Below are 20,087 nucleotides of genomic sequence, written 5' to 3'. Positions count from 1 at the left end.
TTATTTGAAGCGCTAATTGCGATATCGCTGACTCTGGGTCACGGCACCACCGCAGGAACACCCCGGATCCCTGATCGGGGTGGGGGAGCTGCTGCTCGAGGGGGTTTCGGTCACAGAGGACCAAGGAGTGTCCAGGGGTGACAAACACACAGTCCCAGTCCCCTGAGAAAGGGTTTAATGAGGGGAGGGGGCGGCACTGCTGGTGCTCTCACACACGGGAGGTCTGGGGGGACAGACGGACACACAGACAGGTATGAACACTATGTACAGGCACACCCCGCCCGCCTCTGGGGATCTGGAGCAGGGCTGGGGGCGCTTGCAGTCCTGCCACACTGGGATTGGGGCTGGGGGGAAACTGGGAGCACTGGGATGGGGCCGGGGGCTCTTTGGTTTCGGCGTTGAGGCTGCACGGGGGAGAGTGGGACACGCTCCGAGGAAGAGCCCAGTCAAACCAGTTCCCCACACCTGGAGGGCTGGGCTCGTGTCTGGGACCCCCTGAACGAGGGGGTACAAACCTGGGTGTGAGGACAGTTCCCACCTGAGCCCCCCCCGGCCGCAGAGGTGCCCACCTGAGGACGGGCACCCCCCGTTAGGACAGCGAGTTGAGGAAGTGGCTCTCCCCTGCCAACGTGCTCAGCATGGAGCTCATGTCCCCCACTGCCATGTTGGCACCCCCCGAAGAGGGCAGCAGGAGCCCCCCAGCCGGGCTGGGGGGTCCGGGCAGCGCTGGGGGGGTCTCCACGTCCTCCACGATGGCAGCAAAGTCAAGGTGCGTGTTCTCCAGGTCCAGTGAGTCCAGGCTGTTGGCCACCTGCTCGCCCGAGTCCAGGTAGTAACAGGAGGTGCCCCTGAGTCCCTCCGGGCCGTAGTGCCCGCTCCCCCCGCAGCTCGCTGCCCCCTGGCCCAGCAGCTTGTGCCCACCTTTGCCCCCCTGCCCATGCGGGCTCTGCCCTGGGTAGTACAGGGGGAGGTTCCCGGGCCCCTCGGGCACGGGGCGGGTGGGGGGCAAGCGTGGCAGGCGGCGGCCACTGGCGTCCACGCCCTCGTAGCCGTGCCCCGGCTGCGCCCAGGAGCTCAGGCTGGCTTGGTGAGCCGGTGGTTTGGGGCCGCCCGGAGGGTGTGGGATCATCTCGGGGCTGAAGCAGGGGGGGCTCAGCAGGTGCTGCGGCTCCTGCAGATGATCCGCTTTGGGTTGGTAGCCGCAGTACCTGGGGCTGAGGTAGGGCGGGGCTGGCACAGCCTGGCACTGCCCGGGCTCGCTGCCCAGCCCCACGCCGGCCACGCTCCCCTTGGGCGGGGGCTGCTCCCCCCACATCAGCGCCTGCTGCGCCTCCACGTAGTTCCGGACCATCGCCTCTTTGGCCTGCAGGGTGGGGGTCTGCGCCCTGCGGGTGCCCGGGCTGCCCACGCCCAGGTACCCGCCCGGTGCAGGGGGGAACCCGCCCGGCCCCACGTCCATGGCGTGGCCGAAGGCGGCGGGGGACGCTGGGGGCCCGCCCAGTTTGGCACTGGGGCAGGGAGCAAGTGCTGGGCTGGGCGCTGGGTACCGCTGCTCGGATTTGATCTGGAGTCGGTTAAACCGGTGCCCCCTGGAAAATTCGCTGTCCTGGCATGAGCTGACCAGTCTGGGATGCTGCCCACAGGCGCTGGGATGGGGGTACTCGAGGCTTTGATGGGGACAGTGCGGCCCGGACATGGCAGGAGCGACACTTTGCCTGGAGCTCATGTCCAGCGTGCCCTGGGGGGGCCCATCCCAGGGCTCCGGCACCGCCCCGTTCCCAGCAGGCAAACTGGGGAAGCGCTGGTTCACCTGGCACTGCGGCAGGGAGAACTCGGGCTGCAGCAGCCCCTCCTCCATGTCCCCGTGTGTCCCCACCATGGTCCGCTGAGCACCGTAGACGCCACCCTGCAGCTCCACAGCGGTGCCCTGGCACGGGAAGCTCTCCTCGGGATAGCTCAGGTACTGATCCATGTCCAGCAGGCCGGACTCGGGGCCGGGACCCCCCATGCCCTCCAGGAAAACATTCTCGGTGATGCTGGGGGGGCGCGGGGAGAAGCCGTGGCGCTGCAGGTTGGCCTCGGAGCCGCCCAGGGGCTGCAGCGCTGTCCTGGCTCCTCCTGGCACGCTCACATTCCCCACGCTCTTAAACCGCTGCACCCTGGGCACGGCCGGCGGCTTGGCCACCGTCCGGGCAGGGTCACTCGCCCGCCGCACGCCGTGCCGGGGCACCAGCTGGGCAGGGACACTGCCGGGGTAGCCGGGCTGCTCGTTGGAGCTGTGCCTTCTCAACAAGCCGTTGGCGATGCAGCGAGCTCCGGGAGGCGCGGGGTAGCCACAGTGGCCACCGGGGGCCGCCTGCTCCACGCTGGGCAGCGGCGTGGGCGGGGGGCCGCCCGTGGCCGCGGCGTACTTGGCCTTGAGGCGGTAGCGCTGTGCCGGGGTGAGGTTGCCCACGCCCGGCAGAACCCCGCAAACTCCGGCATCGCTGGAGCGCCGCGACCCGCCCGGAGAGACGGGATCGTAGCCATCCCCCGGGCACGGCCCACCGGGCACGACGCCGGCCAGGAACGGGGACACCAGGGACGAGCGGCGGCTGACGGTGTAGGCAGAGCTGACGGTGCTGGTGCCGCTGCTCCGGCGCTCGCCCGGCGCCGCCAGGCCCAGCTCGGCTGCCGACAGCTCGGCGATGCGCCGGTGAGAGGCTGGGGGTGGCACCGGGACACCGGGAACCTCCCCGGGCAGGCCTGGGGAGACAATGAGTTACCCCGTGTGTTGGGTTGATGTGACGGAAATGTGGATTCTGTCACCATCTGTTAAACCAGCTGGGGCAGTGACCCTGATCTCCTGGCACACATTATCTGCTCATGGGCCATCTTTAAACCAGCTGGGCAATCATCTTTATCTTCCCCACAGCCCATCCTCCCTCCAGGAGATATCTCCTGTTAATGGCCATTGAGTCCCAGGGCATGACTGATAAAATTCCATCATCCCACTGGGAGATGCTCCAGCCAGGGGAGGAGCCAAGCCTTTCCTACCCAGATAAAAACTGACATTTGGGACAGCAAGTTATCCATCTTCCCACTGGATTCCAGAGGAAAGCCAGACCTTTCCACATCATCCCTGGAGCTTCAGAGGAAACTGCACCTTCTCCAGGAGCACTGCTCCAGCTGAACCACATCTGCCACTGCAGGAGGATGCAGCCACCATTGAATGGGACTGTGCCAACACCCTGACTGACTGACGGGTGTCAGCTTGGATTCTGACTCTGGCAGTGTTGGGATTGTTCTGTGTAATACTGCATTTCTATTTTAATTTTCCTAGTAAAGAACTGTTATTCCTAATTCCCATATCTTTGCCTGAGAGCCTCTTAATTTCCAAATTATAGTAATAATTTGGAGGGAGGGGATTTACATTCTCCATTTCAAAGAGAAATTCCTGCCTTTATTGGCAGACACCTGTCCTTCAAACCAGGACACCCTGGGGACATGGTGTGGCAATGTCAGGGCAGGGACAGGAGCCACCTGCAGAGCTGGGATGTGGCTCTTCTGTGGTTTGGGCCTGCAAGGACAGGGAGCAGGTGGCAACAAAGATGGGCAGAAGCTCATTTAGGTTGGAAAAATCATGGAAAGTTTTGGGTTGGGAGGGATCCTAAAGACCACCCAGTTCCACCCCCTGCCATGGGAAGGGACATTTTCCACTAGACCAGGGTGCTCTGTCTGGCCTTGGATGCTTCCAGGGATCCAGGGGCAGCCTGGACCCCTCCTCTGCCAGGGCCTGCCCACCCTCACAGGGAGGAATTCCTTCCAAAGTCCCACCTAACCCTGCTCTCCTTTCCAATGTGAAACCATTCCCCCTCACCCTGGCTCTCCAGGCCCTTGCCCAAAATCCCTCTCCAGTTGTCTCGGAACCCCTTTAAGGTTTCCCCAGATTTTGGGGCCCAGCAAGGTGTGTTCTGCCCACCAGACCTCTCCCCACACCCCGGGGAGGGGAGGCACCCCAATCTCACCAGCTCCAGGGATGGGGGGCAGGTTCAGGCCCTTGGAAGCCGCAGGTTTCCTCAGCTGCTTCAGTTTGTCGATGCGAAGGTTTTCCAGTTTGTGCAGAGCCATGAGCCCCGAGGTGCCCATGGGCTCCCCAGGCACCACGTCCTCCAGCGTGGACAGGTCCTCGTAGCTGCCACCAGCGTTTCCTGCCATCTCCACGCCGCTGTCGTTGTTGGTGGTGCTGCCCAGGGGAGAGTGGTCGCTGCTGCACGAGGACTGCCCGCCTGGGCTGGGCTGAGGCTTCTGGGGAGAACCAGACAGGGCAAGGGAAAGGGGGTCAGGCAGCCAGGACACCCTTGGAGTCACCAGGAAGGCTGGAAAAGCCTCTGAGTCCAACTATTAACCCAACACTGCAGTGCTCACCACTAAATCACATCCTCAGGTGCCACATCCCCAAGAGTGACATCCTCAAGTGCCACATCCCCAAATGCCACATCCCCGAGTGCCACATCCCCGAGTGCCACATCCCCAAGTGCCACATCCCCGAGTGCCACATCCCCGAGTGCCACATCCCAGTGTTTTTTGAACACTTCACAGGGATGCTGACCCCACCACTGCCTTGGCTAGCCCATTCCAATGCCTGAACACAAAAAAAATTCCCTCTAATATCCAGCCTAAGCCTCCCCTGGAACAGCTTGACGCTTTTTTATCTTGTCCCATCACTTGGGGATGACCCCCACAGCAACCCCTCCCTCCCTCCTGCAGCCCCTGCAGCTCCTCACCAGGGCCAGCTCCGGCACCAGCAGCTTCCCCTCCTCCCTCCGCGCCTCGCTGGGGCCGTTGGTGTCCTTCTCCTGCTTCAGATCCGGGGGGGCGCTGGGGGTGGGCACCGCCCTGGCCGGCCCCACGTCCCCCCGGTGCTTTTTGGTGACGTGGGCGTCGGGGCCGTGCACGGTCTTGACGTGCTTGCGCAGGGAGCTGGGGTCGGTGTAGCGCTTGGTGCAGCCGGGGATCTTGCACACGTACGGCTTCTGCAGGGCAGGGAGGGCGTCACTCCAACCACAGCCCCCTCCCCAGAGCTGAATCCCCCTCTGGAGAGAGCTGAGGGTGGCAGTGAAGCAGGTGAGGAAGGCAGAGGAAGGAGGGAGCTCCCCAGGTGTGGGAGTCTGGAGGGACAGGTCAGGACAAACTCAGGTGCTCTCTATGTTCTGGGCTGGAAGTTTGCAGTTTATTGCACAGGGTGTGGGTATAAAGGGCTCAGCTGGGAGCTGCCAGCTGCAGCTCAGAGCAGGGCAGAAAGAGAGTGGGGGGTGGCAAGAGTTCTAAGAGATAAAAGAATGAAGTAAGAGAGGTAAGAGAGAGATTTTCCCGTTTACAACACAATAAATCTTCTTCTATGTTAGAATATTCTAATTTCCACTAACCAATCTAATGCAAGATACAAATTCTCTAACATTTACATACAACCTATAGGAATCGCTACATTCCCGTGTTTTACAACTTTCTTATCTCTAAACCTTATCTGGGACCCTTCCTGTCATGCCTGGAGAGGGTCTCTGCTGCTCTTTGGTATTTGCAGCAACAAACAAAGGGAGAAGATCTTCATGCACCCACATTGCTGCTCTCCAGCCACTCAGTCATCTCAATCTCACTTATGGTTTCCATATTCTCAAAATCTCTTGCTGGGCAATCACATTTATAAGGATTTCCTGACTCATCCTTCCCAACACCCAGGAGTGGGGTACAGGGATGCCGATGGGAATGCTGGTGATGAAGGAGATGCTTAGAGCAGGAAAACAGGGAGTTGGGACACACAGGGGCAAAACCCAGGGATGTGGGGAGTTCTCAGAGGACAGGAATGACTGGGGAGCCGGGGTGGGGCCGTACCTCGTTGGAGTGGGTGCGGTTCTGGTGCTTGGCGCGGTCGGAGGCGTTGGAGAAGGCTTTGTTGCAGCCCTCGTGCTCACACACGTAGGGCTTCTCACCCGTGTGCGAGCGCAGGTGCGTCTTGAGGTTCTCCAGGCGGGAATAGGCTTTGTTACATCCCTCGAACTGCAGCAGAGCAGGGTGGGATGTGTCACACACGTCACCCCTCACCCCACACCCCCACACGTCCATGGGCACAGATCTCACCTGCCCTGCTGTGCTGGGGTGATGTGGCAGAAATGTGGATTCTGTCACCAGCTGTTAAACCAGCTGGGGCAGTGACCCTGATCTCCTGGCACACATTATCTGCTCATGGGCCATCTTTAAACCAGCTGGGCAATCATCTTTATCTTCCCACAGCCCATCCTCCCTCCAGGAGATATCTCCTGTTAACGGCCATTGAGTCCCAGGGCATGACTGATAAAATTCCATCATCCCATGGGAGATGCTCCAGACAGGGGAGGAGCCAAGCCTTTCCTACCCAGAGAAAAACTGAGATTTGGGACAGCAAGTTATCCATCTTCCCACTGCATTCCAGAGGAAAACCAGACCTTTCCACATCATCCCTGGAGCTTCAGAGGAAACTGCACCTTCTCCAGGAGCACTGCTCCAGCTGAACCACATCTGCCACTGCAGGAGGATGCAGCCACCATTGAATGGGACTGTGCCAACACCCTGACTGACTGACGGGTGTCAGCTTGGATTCTGACTCTGGCAGGGTTTGGGATTGTTCTGTGTAATACTGCATTTCTATTTTAATTTTCCTAGTAAAGAACTGTTATTCCTAATTCCCATATCTTTGCCTGAGAGCCCCTTAATTTCAAAATTATAATAATTTAGTGGGAGGGGGTTTACATTCTCCATTTCAAAGAGAAGCTCCTGCCTTTATTGGCCGACACCTGTCCTCCAAACCAGGTCACCTGCTCAGGTGCAGCCTCACACTGTGGCACAGCCTTCACCCTGGGCTGGTGCCACCTCATTGTGCCCCTGGCCTTGGCAGCCCCTCAGAGTGTCCCCAAAGGGCAATCCCAAACTGGGATCAACAGCCACACCCAGCTCCCCATCCTGATTAAATTCAGGAGTACATTCCAAAGTACAGGACAGTGCTGGGGTGATGTGACTCTGGGTTCTGATGGGATGTTGGGAAGAAATTCCTCCCTGAGTGGGCAGGGAGGCCCTGGAGAAGCTGTGGCTGCCCCATCCCTGGAAGTGTCCAAGGCCAGGCTGGACAAGGTTTGGATATTGGAAAGTGTCCCTGCCATGGCAGGGGATGGGATGGGGGTCAATGTGATGGGATGGGATGGGATCAATGGGATCAATGGGATGGGATTGGGATGGGATGGGATGGGATCAATGGGATCAATGGGATGGGATGGGATGGGATCAATGGGATCAATGGGATGGGATCAATGGGATGGGATGGGATCAATGGGATGGGATGGGATGGGATCAATGGGATAGGATGGGATGGGATGGGATCAATGGGATAGGGTGGGCCAACCCAAAACATTCCATGAGCCCCATACCTGTACTCACCTGCTGCCCACCCTTCTGCCACTCCACAGCCCCCACAGGCTCCAGCTGCTGCACCTGTACCCCCTCTCACGCTCTACCCTCATTTTCCCAGCTCGTTTCTGAGGAATTTTTGGCATCTCACCGTGCACTTGTGAGGTTTCTCCCCCGTGTGACGCCTCATGTGCACCACCAGCATGTACTGGGCCTTGAAGGGCCTCTGCTCCCGGGAGCACGCTGCCCAGTGGCACACAAACTCCTTCTTCTCCCCGTGGATGTGCTCATTGTTGATGTGCTGAGGAGGGAGAGGAGCGTCACTGGGGGCACTGGGGAGGGGGGCAAGGGACAGGGAGATACAGGAATATCATGGGAGATAAGGATGTGGAGGGGTTGGAGGGGAATGGGATGGCAGAAAGGGACATGGACAGACTGGGATGGGAGGAAAGGAAATAGAGGGACTGGGATGGCAGGTAGAGACACCAGAGTTTGGGGGAGAACACGTCAGGTGGTGTTTGGAGGAGGAGGCAGAGAATGCAGGGGATGTTTGAGGGATACTCTGGGAGGACCAAGAGCAGCCAGAGGGGTCCAAGGGATGCTCAGAGGGATGTAGGAGAGTTGCAGGAAGGAAAGCTGGAGCAAAGGAGGGAGTCTGGAAGCACCAGTGGCTGAGGAGAAGTGGGGGATGCACTTCCCTCCCTTCCCAGGAGGAAATTCCAGCATCATGGAGAGTTCCCAGGGCAGGGAACTGGGAGCAGGAATCATGGGCTGGGCCAGGGGGATGCTGCCCAGCAGCCTGAGGGCAGTTTTGGGGTGGGAACAGCTCAGCAACCCCAGACTCACGTGCACCAGCTGCTCCTGAGTGTCAAACTCCTTGGCACAGCCATCCCAGTAGCAGTTGGTCTCATACACAGCCTCACACTCGTGTTTCCCATCCTCCTTCTCCAGCTCTTCCCGAACATCCAGCATGCCCAGCAAGGGGTCCTGGGGAGCAGGGACAGGTGAGGGCCCGCAGGTGTGACCCCACAGGGGTGCTGGGGATGCCAGGGGGGTCTCATGGCCTGGGGGGTACCTGGGTGCCCGTGGATGCTGGGCTGGAGATGTCACCCTCAGATCGCTCCTCTGGGAATTTGGCACTCAGGGGGCTGCTCAGGCTCCACTCCAGCTTCAGCTGCTGCCAGGGCAGGGGGTTGGGGAGCAGTCAGTGTGGAGATGGCCACCAGAACACAACTCACATGGAGGCCTGGCTCACATGGATATGTCTGACACGAATCCCCACTCACAAGGATCCCTCTCACACAGATCCCACTCACATGAATTCCCTCTCACACTGATCCCCTCTCACATGGATCCCACTCACACAGATCCCACTCACACAGATCCCACTCACATGAATTCCCTCTCACACGGATCCCACTCACACAGATCCTGCTCACACAGATCTCCATACACAGATTCCCCTCTCAAACAGGGATCCCATTCACATGGATCCCCAGCTCACACTGATCCCACTCACACAGATCCTCTCTTACATTGATCCCTTCTCAAACAGATCCCCTCTCCCACAGATCCCCACTCACACAGATCTCACTCACAGGGATCTTCACCCACTCAGATCTCACTCACATTGATCTCCTCTCACAGGGATCCCACTCACACAGATCCCCTCTCACAGGAATCTCCTCTCCCACAGATCTCACTCACATTGATCCCCTCTCACACTGAACCTCACTCACACAGATTCTCTCACACAGATCCCTCTCCCATGGATCCCACTCACACAGATCCCATCTCACACAGATCCCCTCTCACAAGGATCCCCACTCAGATTCTCTCACACAGATCCCTCTCCCATGGATCCCACTCACACAGATCCCCTCTCACAAGGATCCCTCTCACAAGGATCCCCACTCACACAGATCCCATCTCACACAGATCCCATCTCACACATGGATCCCATCTCACACAGATCCCCTCTCACACAGATTCCTCTCCCATGGATCCCACTCACACAGATCCCCTCTCACAAGGATCCCCACTCACACAGATTCCTCTCCCATGGATCTCACTCACACAGATCCCCTCCCAGGGATCCCCCAGATCCCCCCATACCTGGCAGTGTTTCAGGCCCCCCCGAGCGGGCGGGTGCTGCAGCCCCGGGCGCGTGGGCAGCTCGTGGGAGCTGCAGGGTGGGGGAGGCGTGTACAGGTGCCCTTGGCCCTTCTGCTGCCCAGGTGGGCTCTGGTACCCCAGGGACGGGCTGTGGAGACCAGAGGGACGAGCAGGTAACACCAAAGACTGAGGTCTGGGATCCCAGCCATCCCTTCCCCACCATCCCGCCCTGCTCCTGGCTCTCCCCAAGCTGGGAGTGGGCACAGAGCTCCCAGCCAGGCTCCCCCGTGCCCGGGGGCTGGGGGCAGGTGCCCACCTGATGGTGCTGATGGACAGGTGCCCATAGGAGCCGCCGGCCGAGGCACAGCGCGAGTTGATGAAGGCGACCAGGGAGTTGGGGGAGGTGCGGATCACGGTCTGCAGGTCGATGCTGGAGTCGGACAGGGGGGAGATGGACAGTGCCCGCTTCTTCCCCAGCTTTCCTGCGCCGCGGGGCGTGGAGAACCGGGAGCCTGGGGGGGCAGAGCAGGGGCACCGCCCTCAGCGTGGTCCTGGGGGGCTGGAGACCCCCCCAAGCACCCTCACCTGGTGTTTGGGGGCTGGAGGAGTGAGTGCCCCGACTGCGCCGGATTTAGAACAGAGAGATGTTTAACTCCTCCACGGAACCCCCCCTGCCCCACGGCCCCCCAGAAGCGGAGACTCACCATCAGCAGCGTGCTCAGCTCCTGGTGCCAGCCCGTACCCGCGGTGCCCGGGCTGGTGGCACACGGGGAAATCAAGTCCTGCAGGAAGGAGAACAGCTGAGGTGGGGGTGCCAGAGGGACCCCCGGAGCACCCCTGAGCTCGGGGGGCGGATCCGGAGCCTGGAGCCCCCACCATGACCCACCTGGCGGTGCCGGGGCGGGGGCGGCTGCTCCGTGCGGCGGGTGCAGGCAGCAGTGCTCGCTGTAGCCGGCGGCCGGGGGTCCCGCGGGGTCGAACATGTCTCGGAGGGGCCCGGGGGTGTCTCAGGGGCACATCAGGGGGGCGGCGGGGCCCGGGGGGTGCGGGGGGACCTGTCGGGGGGGGGATGGGGAGAGGGTGGGTGTGGCCGCCAGGGGGCGCCACAGCACGCGGGACCCCGCGCCCCGGGACTGGATTTAAACTAAAATTACAGAGATTTGGGGATATTGGGAGGAAATTCCTCCCTGGGAGGGTGGGGAGGTCCTGGCACAGGGTGCCCAGAGAAGCTGTGCCTGCCCCTGGAACTCTGGAAGTGTCCCAGGCCAGGCTGGACAGGGTTTGGAGCAGCCTGGGATAGCGGAAGGTGTCCCTGCCCATGGTGAGGGGTCGGAACGTGACTTTCAGGTTCCTTCCAACCCAAACTGTTCTGGGATTGTATGAGACGGAAAAGCGAGGCACAGCCGGAACCATTCCCGGGCCAAGGAGCAGAGCGGGCTCCCCGCTCCTCCCTTCGCAGGGATCCTCCAGCGTCTGCAGGTCCCACCCAGCCCTGCCTTGCCCGTGGGTCCCCACCCTGCCCGCGGGTCCCCACCCTGCCCTGTTCCACCCACGGGGCTCAGCCCAGCCCCCCGTCGATCCCTGCCTGTGGGGTCCTGCCCTGAGCCCGCTCCCGCCCCCACCCAGGGGGGTTCTGCCCCCATCCTGCCCCCCACGCTCCTTGTCCTGCCCCCCAACTCTCCATCCAGGGTCACCATCCTGCGCCATCCATTCCCACCCCCCGGTCCCTGTCGTGTCCCCAGACCCCCGAGCGCTGACATGAGGAGCAGGAGAAGCCACCACAGGACGAGGCAGATGTGGGTGGCACAGGGAACAAGGGCTCCTGCCCGCTTTGAGACGCGGGGAATCGCCCCAAACAAGGGGTCTGGGGGAGTGGGAGCCCCTCACCCCGCTGGGAAAAGCGCTGGGCTGCGTTTGGAGCCGGGGGGGCGAGGGGGGCGGCAATTCTTCCGCATGAGTTGCCCCTTTGAAAGCTCGTCTAGGGGCTTTGTGAGAGTGTCAGGCAGGAAGAATGGAGGGGGGGCAGCGGGGCAGGCAGAGGGGAGGGGGCTGCCCAGGAAGGTGGAACTGGGGGGGAAAGGGGAAAAGGAGATGAGGAGGAAACGGGGCAGAGAAGGGGGCCCTCACCTGCCCCCTGGGCCTCGCAGGAGAGTTTGGGGAAACCTCCCACCTGTCCTCACCTGCCAGGGCTAACCAGGTTTGCAACCCCCCCTCCTAAAGGCCCCTAAAGGTTATGGTGTGACCCCAGCCCCCCAAGCTGGGAGACACGACCAGAGAGCTGCACGAGCACCTGGGAGGTGATGGGGGGCTGGGATTCAGCAACGCCCCCTCCTCCTGCCCACAACCATCACCTGAGACCCCTGGTTGCCCTGGTGACCACCAGCCCGTCCCCCTGCTCTGGGCAGCCCCCCGAGCACAGGTTCACACACCTGCACAGGGAGCACCTGGTCACACGGCACCAGCACAGGGAGGGCCACAGGAACACACACAGAGCTGCGTGTGCACAGGGCATGGGGAGAGACACACAGAGCACAGGGAGAGTCACACACAGAGCTGCGTGTGCACAGGGCACGGGGAGAGACACACAGAGCACAGGGAGAGTCACAGAGCACAGGGAGAGTCACACACAGAGCACAGAGACACACACAGAGCTGCGTGTGCACAGGGCATGGGGAGAGACACACACAGAGCACAGGGAGAGTCACACACAGAGCACAGGGAGAGTCACACACAGAGCTGCGTGTGCACAGGGCATGGGGAGAGACACACAGAGCACAGGGAGAGTCACAGAGCACAGGGAGAGTCACACACAGAGCTGCGTGTGCACAGGGCATGGGGAGAGACAGAGCACAGAGAGACACACACAGAGCACAGGGAGAGTCACACACAGAGCTGCGTGTGCACAGGGCACGGGGAGGGACACACACAGAGCACAGGGAGAGTCACACACAGAGCTGCGTGTGCACAGGGCACGGGGAGAGTCACACAGAGCACAGAGAGACACACACAGAGCTGTGTGTGCACAGGGCACACAGAATCACGCACAGAGCTCTGAGTGCACAGGGCACGGGAAGAATCACACAGAGCACAGGGAGAGTCACAGAGAGAGCACAGGGAGTCACACACAGAGCTCTGAGTACACAGGTAAACACACAGAGCATGTGTAGAATCACACACAGAACTCTCCATGCACAGGTCAACACGCAGAGCACAGGGAGAATCACACACAGAGCACATGGAGAGTCACAGGATGGGCTGGCAGAGATCTTAAAGCTCATCCTGTTCCACCCTCCACTAGCCCAGGTTGCTCCAAGCCCTGTCCAAACCAGCCTGGACCATTTCCAGGCTTCCACACGTGTGCCCAGCGTGGCACTGCACATGTGGAACACACAGGTACAGCACAGGTCACACCATCCCCACCTCAGCACCGCCGAGTTTTCACACCACCCCCCTGCCCGGGGCTGTGCCCCCTCTTTCCCCCTGTGCCAGCTCCGGGGGGCTCCATCCAGGAACATGAGGGTCCCCCTGTGCTGGGGCAGCGCTGGCTGCAGGTGGGGAGGGGTTGGATGAGCACAGCCAGGTGGGTGCCAGGTGGCATTGCCCCAATCCCCCACATCCCACCTCGGAGCACCACCAAGAAAACACCCCAAAACCACCGCTCCCAACCACAGGATGCTCCCCCCAACCCACGGGGGCTCCCCAAAGCGCGGTGGCCCCCCGAGCGCAGGAGGCTGGATGGGGCCGGGAGCGCTGCGAGCCAATGGGAAGCAATGGGAAGCCACGGGCGGCAATGGGAACCATCCGGCGTCTCGCCCACCGCCGCGCTCGCCTCCCCCGCCGGCCGCACACCGCCGGCCCACCCAAGTCGCAGCCTTTGGGCATAAATTTGAGAGCCAGGCGCAGGCGGGATGAGGGGAATCTTCCCTCGCTCTGCTCCTGCCAAGAAACTCAAACTGAAACACATTCCTGCTCCTCTCTGCCAAGAAAACCAGGAGCGCAGCCAGCGGCGGGAGCTCTCGGAGCAGCGCTGGCTCCAGACGCCGAAACGCGGAGCGGGAGGGGGGTCAGGGCTGGCCGCCCCCCTCCCCCCCCCAGCTCCTCGCCTTTTATTTCCTGAAAACACATCTAAAATCTGTCATCTGGCTCCAGTTTCCTGAGGACACTGGGGAACGGGGCCGGGGAGAGAGAGGGAAGGGGATGGAGGGGAAGGCGAGAGAGAGAAAGGGGATGGAGGGAGGTTACTGGGGGGGGGGCGGGTGGGATGGTGACACCGAGGGGGATGGGGACAGAGAGACCCCAACCCCAGCAGCGATGGGCAGAGATGGGAAGGTGGGAGAAAAACGTGGGCACTGACGGGGGATCAGAAGAGGAGGAGGAGAAGGAGGAGGCTGCAGCACCCCACGATGGGGCAGACCCCCCCCCCCGCAGCTCCCCACCGCACCCTGGGCGGGACAGACCCCCACAACACTGCAGACCCCCCTCAGCTCCCCACCACACCCTGGAAAGGACAGACCCCCTCTCCAGACCCCACTCCTGCCCCCACGCGCCCCAGAAACGCTCCCGCTCCCCCCAAACCCGCAGCCGTGGGTGCGGCTCCCACCCAGCCCATCCCCCGGGGGGGGTCCGGGGGGTCCCGGTGCCCCCCAGCCCCGGCAGGGTTAAGCAGCCCGGAGCCCCACTGTGGAGGAATGTGATGTCAGGGCTGGATTAGCCCCCGCCGTCCCACAGCCCGGCCGCGCTGAGCTGTGTGTGGCACAATCCATCACCCGCCGGCACAGCCCCCGGCGTGGGGGGCCGGGGGGGCTCGGGAGGGGGGGGCTGCTGTCAGCGCCCGGCTGAACACACGTGTTCTCTGCGTGTTCGCATGTGTGCGTGGGGATTTGGGTTCGTGTGGGAGTGGTTGTTTTGGGGACGACGTCAGGGTGGGTGCTGGGAGTGGAGACACCCGAAAATCGAGAGGAGACACCCCAAAAGGGATGGGTGGTGGAGATGGGATGGTGGGGAGGAGGGAGGGAGGTGGGACTGTGGGGACACGGGGATGCGTGTCCGTGTGCTCGTGTCTGCAGACGTGTGGGATGTGGGGAGCGACAACAGCTGATGGGGTCACCCCAAATCCTCACTCGGAGAGCAGCGAGGGAGGGCCAGAGCAGAGAGAATAGAGGGATGGGTGCTGTGAAAGGGGACACACCCTAGAAGACCCTCTGCTCCTTTTATCGGGAGAGCCAGGTCTGCTCTGGGATAGGCAAACCCCAAAACCCAACCCCGACCCTAAACCTGGGCTGCAAAGCTAAACCAGGCTCTGGCAGGAGCCAGTGCTCCCCTGTGCCAGCAGCACCCGGGACACGGGGACACATCCCAGCTGCTGCCCAGGGTCACTCCGAGCCTCCCTCAGCCACTGCAAAGACCTGGAGATTCCCCACGGAACAAACACCTTTTCTCTGCCCTGGGAGCTCAGCCCGAGCTGGGAACTGACCCCACATCTTTCTGGGCTCTGTCTACAGCAGAAGAGACGAGTGGAACTGCCGGGCACCGCCCCCGACCCCCCGTTAGGCCGGGCTTTAGGGCCAGCCCCAGCCCCTCCACATGGGGCAGCTTAATCTGCCCAGGACCGCGGCTCCACAAAGCACATCGCTTCAGGTTCAGGGGGTCTGAAAGGGGACGACTCAGGGTCATGATCCCGTGCTGGTGGGGGCTGCCAAGCTCGTTCCAAGGTGGTCCCTGGCCTGGAAAAGCTGAGGCAAGGAAGAGCCGGTTTCACACCGGGGACAGGGGAGGTTTGTGCTGGAGTGGAGGGAAAGGCGCAGACACGTCACTGCCAGCACAGATTTGGGACATCCCAGACTCCATCCTCCCTCTCCCAGCCCTGTCACACATCCTCACTCCCCACCCAATCCCAAAATTCTTCTCTGCCACTCACACCACTCCCAGGGAAGATCAGAATTCCCTCCCTAGCCCACCCACCCCTCCAGGTGTCCCCCAGCACTCGAGTGCCACATTTCAGGGGGCAAAACCATCTACCCCTGTCTCCCACGTGCACCCACACCCACCAGGGCCGTGCACTGACACGTCTCTGGACATGTTAACACACGCTGACACACGTGTGCTCTGGGGAGGGAGAGGCAGGCAGCCGGGTCCTGCATATCCAGGCAGGGACAACCCACGGAAGGGGCTGCAGACCCCTGGAAGGAAGGGATTCCCAGCCCTCCTGCACAGTGGAGCTGCTCAGGAAGCCGTGGCAGGCCAGGCAGGGTTGGGGGGGCTCCATAGGTGGTCCCCAGGCAGGCAGGAGACCCTCGCTGCACGTTGTTTGCTTTGGCCCCCAGCACATGCTACCCCCCAAATCACTCCCCTGAAGCCACTTCCCCTCCTGCCTGCACCTTCACCGGGCTGGAGGCTGGGTGGGGGGCAAGGTTGTGGGGTGGAGGTGAGGGGGGCACACACATGGCAGCAGCTGCTGGAAGGAATTTTTATGCTTCCCTCTTCCTCTGGAACATGTGGGACCCATAAAAGCCCAGCTCCGAGTCACGGCTGGGAGCCCCTGGCAGGCACCACTCCCTCCCGGGGCATCGGGAATCGTCCCATCCCGGCAGGGGCGGGCTGGGGACACGCTGGACATCCTGCCATCCCCAGGGAGCCACGGTCAGACACGGCAAGTGGCAAAATCCATCCCCCACAGCACTCCAGACACTGAGTCTGCTCCTACCCCAGCAACTCCATCCTGCAGGATCCCTCCGAGGATGGGAACAGGGGGACCCGGCACCGCTGAAGGATGGGACAGACAACAGGAATCCTGAGCAGGGAGCACCCCTGGGGATTTAGGGACCTTCTTGTGGCAGCAGACCCTCTGCCTGCTGAGAGCTGGGGGTGTGAGTGTCCTCGGGCTGCTCCCAAAATCCCCAGCCACGTTTGGCCTGCTGGGATACATTTGTGTCTCCTGAAGTATCTGCCGTGAGGGGTGGTGCTCGTTCCTTGACTGGAGACCTGCCCTGTCCCCACACAGCAGCTCCATCCCCTCCAGGATGTCCCAGGGCCACCAGCCAGAACTCTGCTCCCCTAAATCCTGGCCAGGAGTTGGGCAGTGCGGTTCTAACATCTGGAACATCCCCCCAACCTCTCTCTGGATGCAGCAGAGCTGAAACACGACTCTGTTCTGCCACTTGTTTCCACTCCTAGGCAGCTCTTTCATTTTATTTTATCAGCTGTTCACCTTGCAGCTTCCCAAGGCTTTGCATGTGCCATAAGGATTGGGGTGAGCTGTTTTCCTGTGGGAACCCTCAGTCTCACCCCTGCTCCTGAACAGGGGACAACAAAATGCCCCCTGGATTTTATTGAGATCCCACCAGACAAAAATCCTGCCTGGGAGTGGCATCCAACCACTTCTTGAAATGTGCACACATTACCATGTGCACAGTGTACAGGAGGGTTCCTGTGCAGGTGAGAGGACAGGTGTGCAGCAGGTTGGATAATGGGCTGGCACTGTGGCTGGAGCTGTGGGATGTCCCCAGGAGCATCCCAGGTGCACTGGGTGAAGGGCAGGATGTCCCCAGGAGCATCCCAGGTTCACTAGGTGAAGGCCCCTCATGTCCTCCAGCCCATCTGCCCTCAGAATTATGGAATCATTAATGTGGGAAAAGCCCTCCAAGATCGTCAAATCCAACCACTGACCCAGCATTGACACACCAACCACTAACCCATGTTCCCCAAGTGCCACATCCACACGAGTTTTGAACAATTTCAGGGATGGTCACTCCACCACTGCTGTGAGCAGCCTGTGCCTGTGCCTGATCACCCTTCCAGCGAAGGAATTTTTCCCTAAAATCCAATTTAAACCAACTTCCCAGGTTCTGGCCAGCGAGGCGCGGGTCCCACCCCGAGCCCGAGCTCCCCGCCCGCCTCTCCGCGGGCGTCACAAGGTGTCCGTGCTGACTCACTCCGGGATGGAAACTTCCCTGCTCCAGGGAGATCCTCGCAGCTCCGCCAGCTCCAGCACGGAGTTTATTCCACCACCTCCCACCAGACCAGCCCTGGAGGCCCGGAGACTCTCAGCTCCCTTGGTTTTGTGATGGAAAAGACCCTGGAGTAAGGGGAGATGAGGATCCCCCCCCTCTCTGCCTCAGCTGGACGCAGCAGGAAAACTGGAAAGCTTTCCTAGGTCTGAATTTCTGAAGAAGAAACTTCATCCAGCTGCTTCCTCCTCCCTTCCCCCAAAAGCCAGTGCCCACCCGCATCCATCAGCTCAGGTTTGGCACACGCAGAGGAGCGGGAGGAAACTCGTGCAATCAGGGTGTTCAACAGCATCTGCCAGATCCCCAAATCGCTTCCAGGGCTGGGAGCAGGACCCCGGCTGCGGCCGGAGGATCCAGTAGTTTCCCAGTCCCCAAAAAGAGCATTGGAATGCCACAGCCATTCCTCAGCCGCCTTCTCTCTGTCCTCGCCATCCTCCCAGGAGAGGCTGCAGCCCTCAGGCTGCCAGCGCAGCGCCGGGAGCCCCCAAATCCCACAGCTCCGTCCTCTCCTCGCTCTCCATCCCCATCCTCTGGGGAGAGGTGCAGCCCCCACGCCGCTCCCGCAGCGCTCAGTGCCATCACACGGCCTGGCAGGACATCAGGGGGCTGCGAGCGCCCATTATCGCCGTGCCAACCCCTCGGGGCCGTGCCAGGGCCCCGGGAACAGCGGCTGCTGCCCGTGGGCTCCATCCCGGCTCCGGCCCTGGGGCCTCCCCCGTGCCCCGCCCCGGTGCGGACCCCACGAGGCGGGTCCTGGAGCACCGTGGGCACCGCGGCCGGTGGGACACGAGCCCCAGGGTGGCCAGGGGCTGGCAGGGTGGGTGGCACAGCTGGCACAGCCCCCCGGGACAGTCCTGCGGCTGCTGCGTCACCGCGGCCGGGACAGCAACTTTCACTCGGTTACTGCTCTCAGTCCGACATCCCCAATGTAGGCAGAGCCCGCAGCACCCAGTAACACCCAGTAGAAACCAGTAGCACCCAGTAGGACCCAGCAGCACGCAGTAGAACCCAGTAACACCCAGTAGGACCCAGTAGGACTCAGCAGCCCCCAGCCCCGAACCAGCCGCCCTCCCGCGGGCTGCGAGCGGCTCCACCGGCCCGGTGCGGCCGTCCCAGCCCACCCACACACCGAGCCGACCTCCCACCCACCGGGCGCTCAAAGCGCGGCGGGAGCGTGCGGACGTGGGCGGGAGCACGAGGGGACGTGACGGGGCACGCGTGGGGCCGATCCCCTCCGCCCGCCCCGCGTGGCCGGTCCCCCCACGCCGGGAGCCCCGCTGGAAGCCCCGGTCCCCCCGTGGGACGGCCCGCAGAGGGATCGGCGCCATCCCCACAGCGAGGACCCGCGGCCCGGACCCGCCCGACGGCTCCTACCTCCGGGGGGGCTCCGAGCGGCCCCGCGCGCGGCGGCGGCTCCGTGTCCCCCGTTCCCCCGGTGGCGGCGGCGGCGGTTCGGTCTGGGAGAGAAGCGGCACATCCAGAGGGGGGACGGAGGCGGCCGGGATGGGGCGGGACGGGACGGGACGGGACGGCGCCCCCCGCACTCTCCCGGCCCGCCCCGGGAGCCCGCAGCGAGTTACCGGAGCCCCGCGGGGGCGGCGGATCCCGGCGGGTCCCGTTCCGCCAACTGCGGCGGCGGCGGCGCCGATCGCGCTCGGGACGGAGACCCCGGCCGGGAGCGGCGGCCCCGAAAACCCGGGATGGATCCGGGACACGCACGGCCCCGCGCCCGCCCGCGCGCACCCACCCCCCCCACCATCCCACGCGCGCGCACCGGTCCCGCGCGTGTCCGCGGGGTGTCCCGCACGCGCACAGAGCTGGGGACACGCGCGTGTGGGGGGACCCCTGTGCGCGCGCGGCGGTGCCCACCCGCGTGAGGGATCGCGCGTGCACGTGTAAGCGCGCGCACGGTGTGTGTAAGCGTGGGCACGGTCCTCGCGCACAGCCCACGCGCGGGTGGGGATGACATTCTTCTGCCCACACGCGCGCACGCAAAGGGGGCACAACCCACGGACACGCGCGGGGGGCACGGCCACCAGCCCGCGCACAAGCCAAACTGGCATTACACACGCCGGGAACACGCACAGCCCGCACACACACACACATGGACACGCGGGGGACACGGCCAACACCCCACGCGCACGCGGGGGATCCAGCACACGCACACGGGGAGCGCAGCCCAGCCACAAACCTCCAGCCCACGCACACGCGGGTGCCACAGCACGAGCAGGGGGCGCGGCCCGCACGCAAACACACGCGGGTCGCAGAGCCCACGAACACGTGGGGAGAACACCCCGCAGCCCACGGACACGCCCACGCAAGAGGCACAGCCCGGGTACACGCAGGGGAGACAGCAACAATCCCGCACACACTCGAGAAGAAAAGATCACGGGTGGCACAGCCCACGCACACGCGGAGGGACACAGCCCACGCACACTCGGGGTCACACTCCCATTCCTAACCCTAACCCTGACCCCAAAATTGCGAATATTTATTTGAAATAAATACCGCCCGTTCTGCTCTTCACACGCACACTCTGGGGGGCACAGG

The 20,087-nt window shown here is 62.5% G+C and overlaps 1 protein-coding gene across 1 annotated transcript; it reads right to left on the bottom strand.

Moving 5' to 3' along the window:
* Positions 1 to 115: 115 nt before the first annotated feature.
* GLI1 (GLI family zinc finger 1) lies at positions 116 to 19,145 on the bottom strand. The gene is made up of 12 exons (XM_056514938.1): positions 18,912 to 19,145; positions 10,418 to 10,586; positions 10,236 to 10,313; positions 9,848 to 10,043; positions 9,532 to 9,679; positions 8,492 to 8,593; positions 8,263 to 8,403; positions 7,568 to 7,717; positions 5,872 to 6,036; positions 4,767 to 5,015; positions 4,008 to 4,287; positions 116 to 2,745 (listed from the first exon to the last, which is right to left on the bottom strand). The coding sequence occupies exons 2-12, from the start codon at positions 10,512 to 10,514 to the stop codon at positions 590 to 592; spliced, it is 3,762 nt and encodes a 1,253-aa protein (XP_056370913.1). The 5' UTR covers positions 10,515 to 10,586; positions 18,912 to 19,145; the 3' UTR covers positions 116 to 589.
* Between the last annotated feature and the right edge of the window lie 942 nt (positions 19,146 to 20,087).

Source organism: Oenanthe melanoleuca, linkage group LGE22 (genome assembly GCF_029582105.1).
Source record: "Oenanthe melanoleuca isolate GR-GAL-2019-014 linkage group LGE22, OMel1.0, whole genome shotgun sequence".
NCBI classification, from domain to species: Eukaryota; Metazoa; Chordata; class Aves; order Passeriformes; family Muscicapidae; genus Oenanthe; species Oenanthe melanoleuca.
This window is presented reverse-complemented; position numbering and strand designations above follow the sequence as displayed.

Excerpts from the sequence above, each read along its gene's own strand:
- GLI1 (XM_056514938.1), bottom strand. The coding sequence starts at position 10,514 with ATGTTCGACCCCGCGGGACCCCCGGCCGCCGGCTACAGCGAGCACTGC. Across the intron at positions 10,314-10,417 it reads CCCCGCCCCGGCACCGCCAG|GACTTGATTTCCCCGTGTGC; the intron begins GTGGGTCATGGT and ends TCCTTCCTGCAG. Across the intron at positions 6,037-7,567 it reads AGAAACCTCACAAGTGCACG|TTCGAGGGATGTAACAAAGC; the intron begins GTGAGATGCCAA and ends GCTCTGCTGCAG.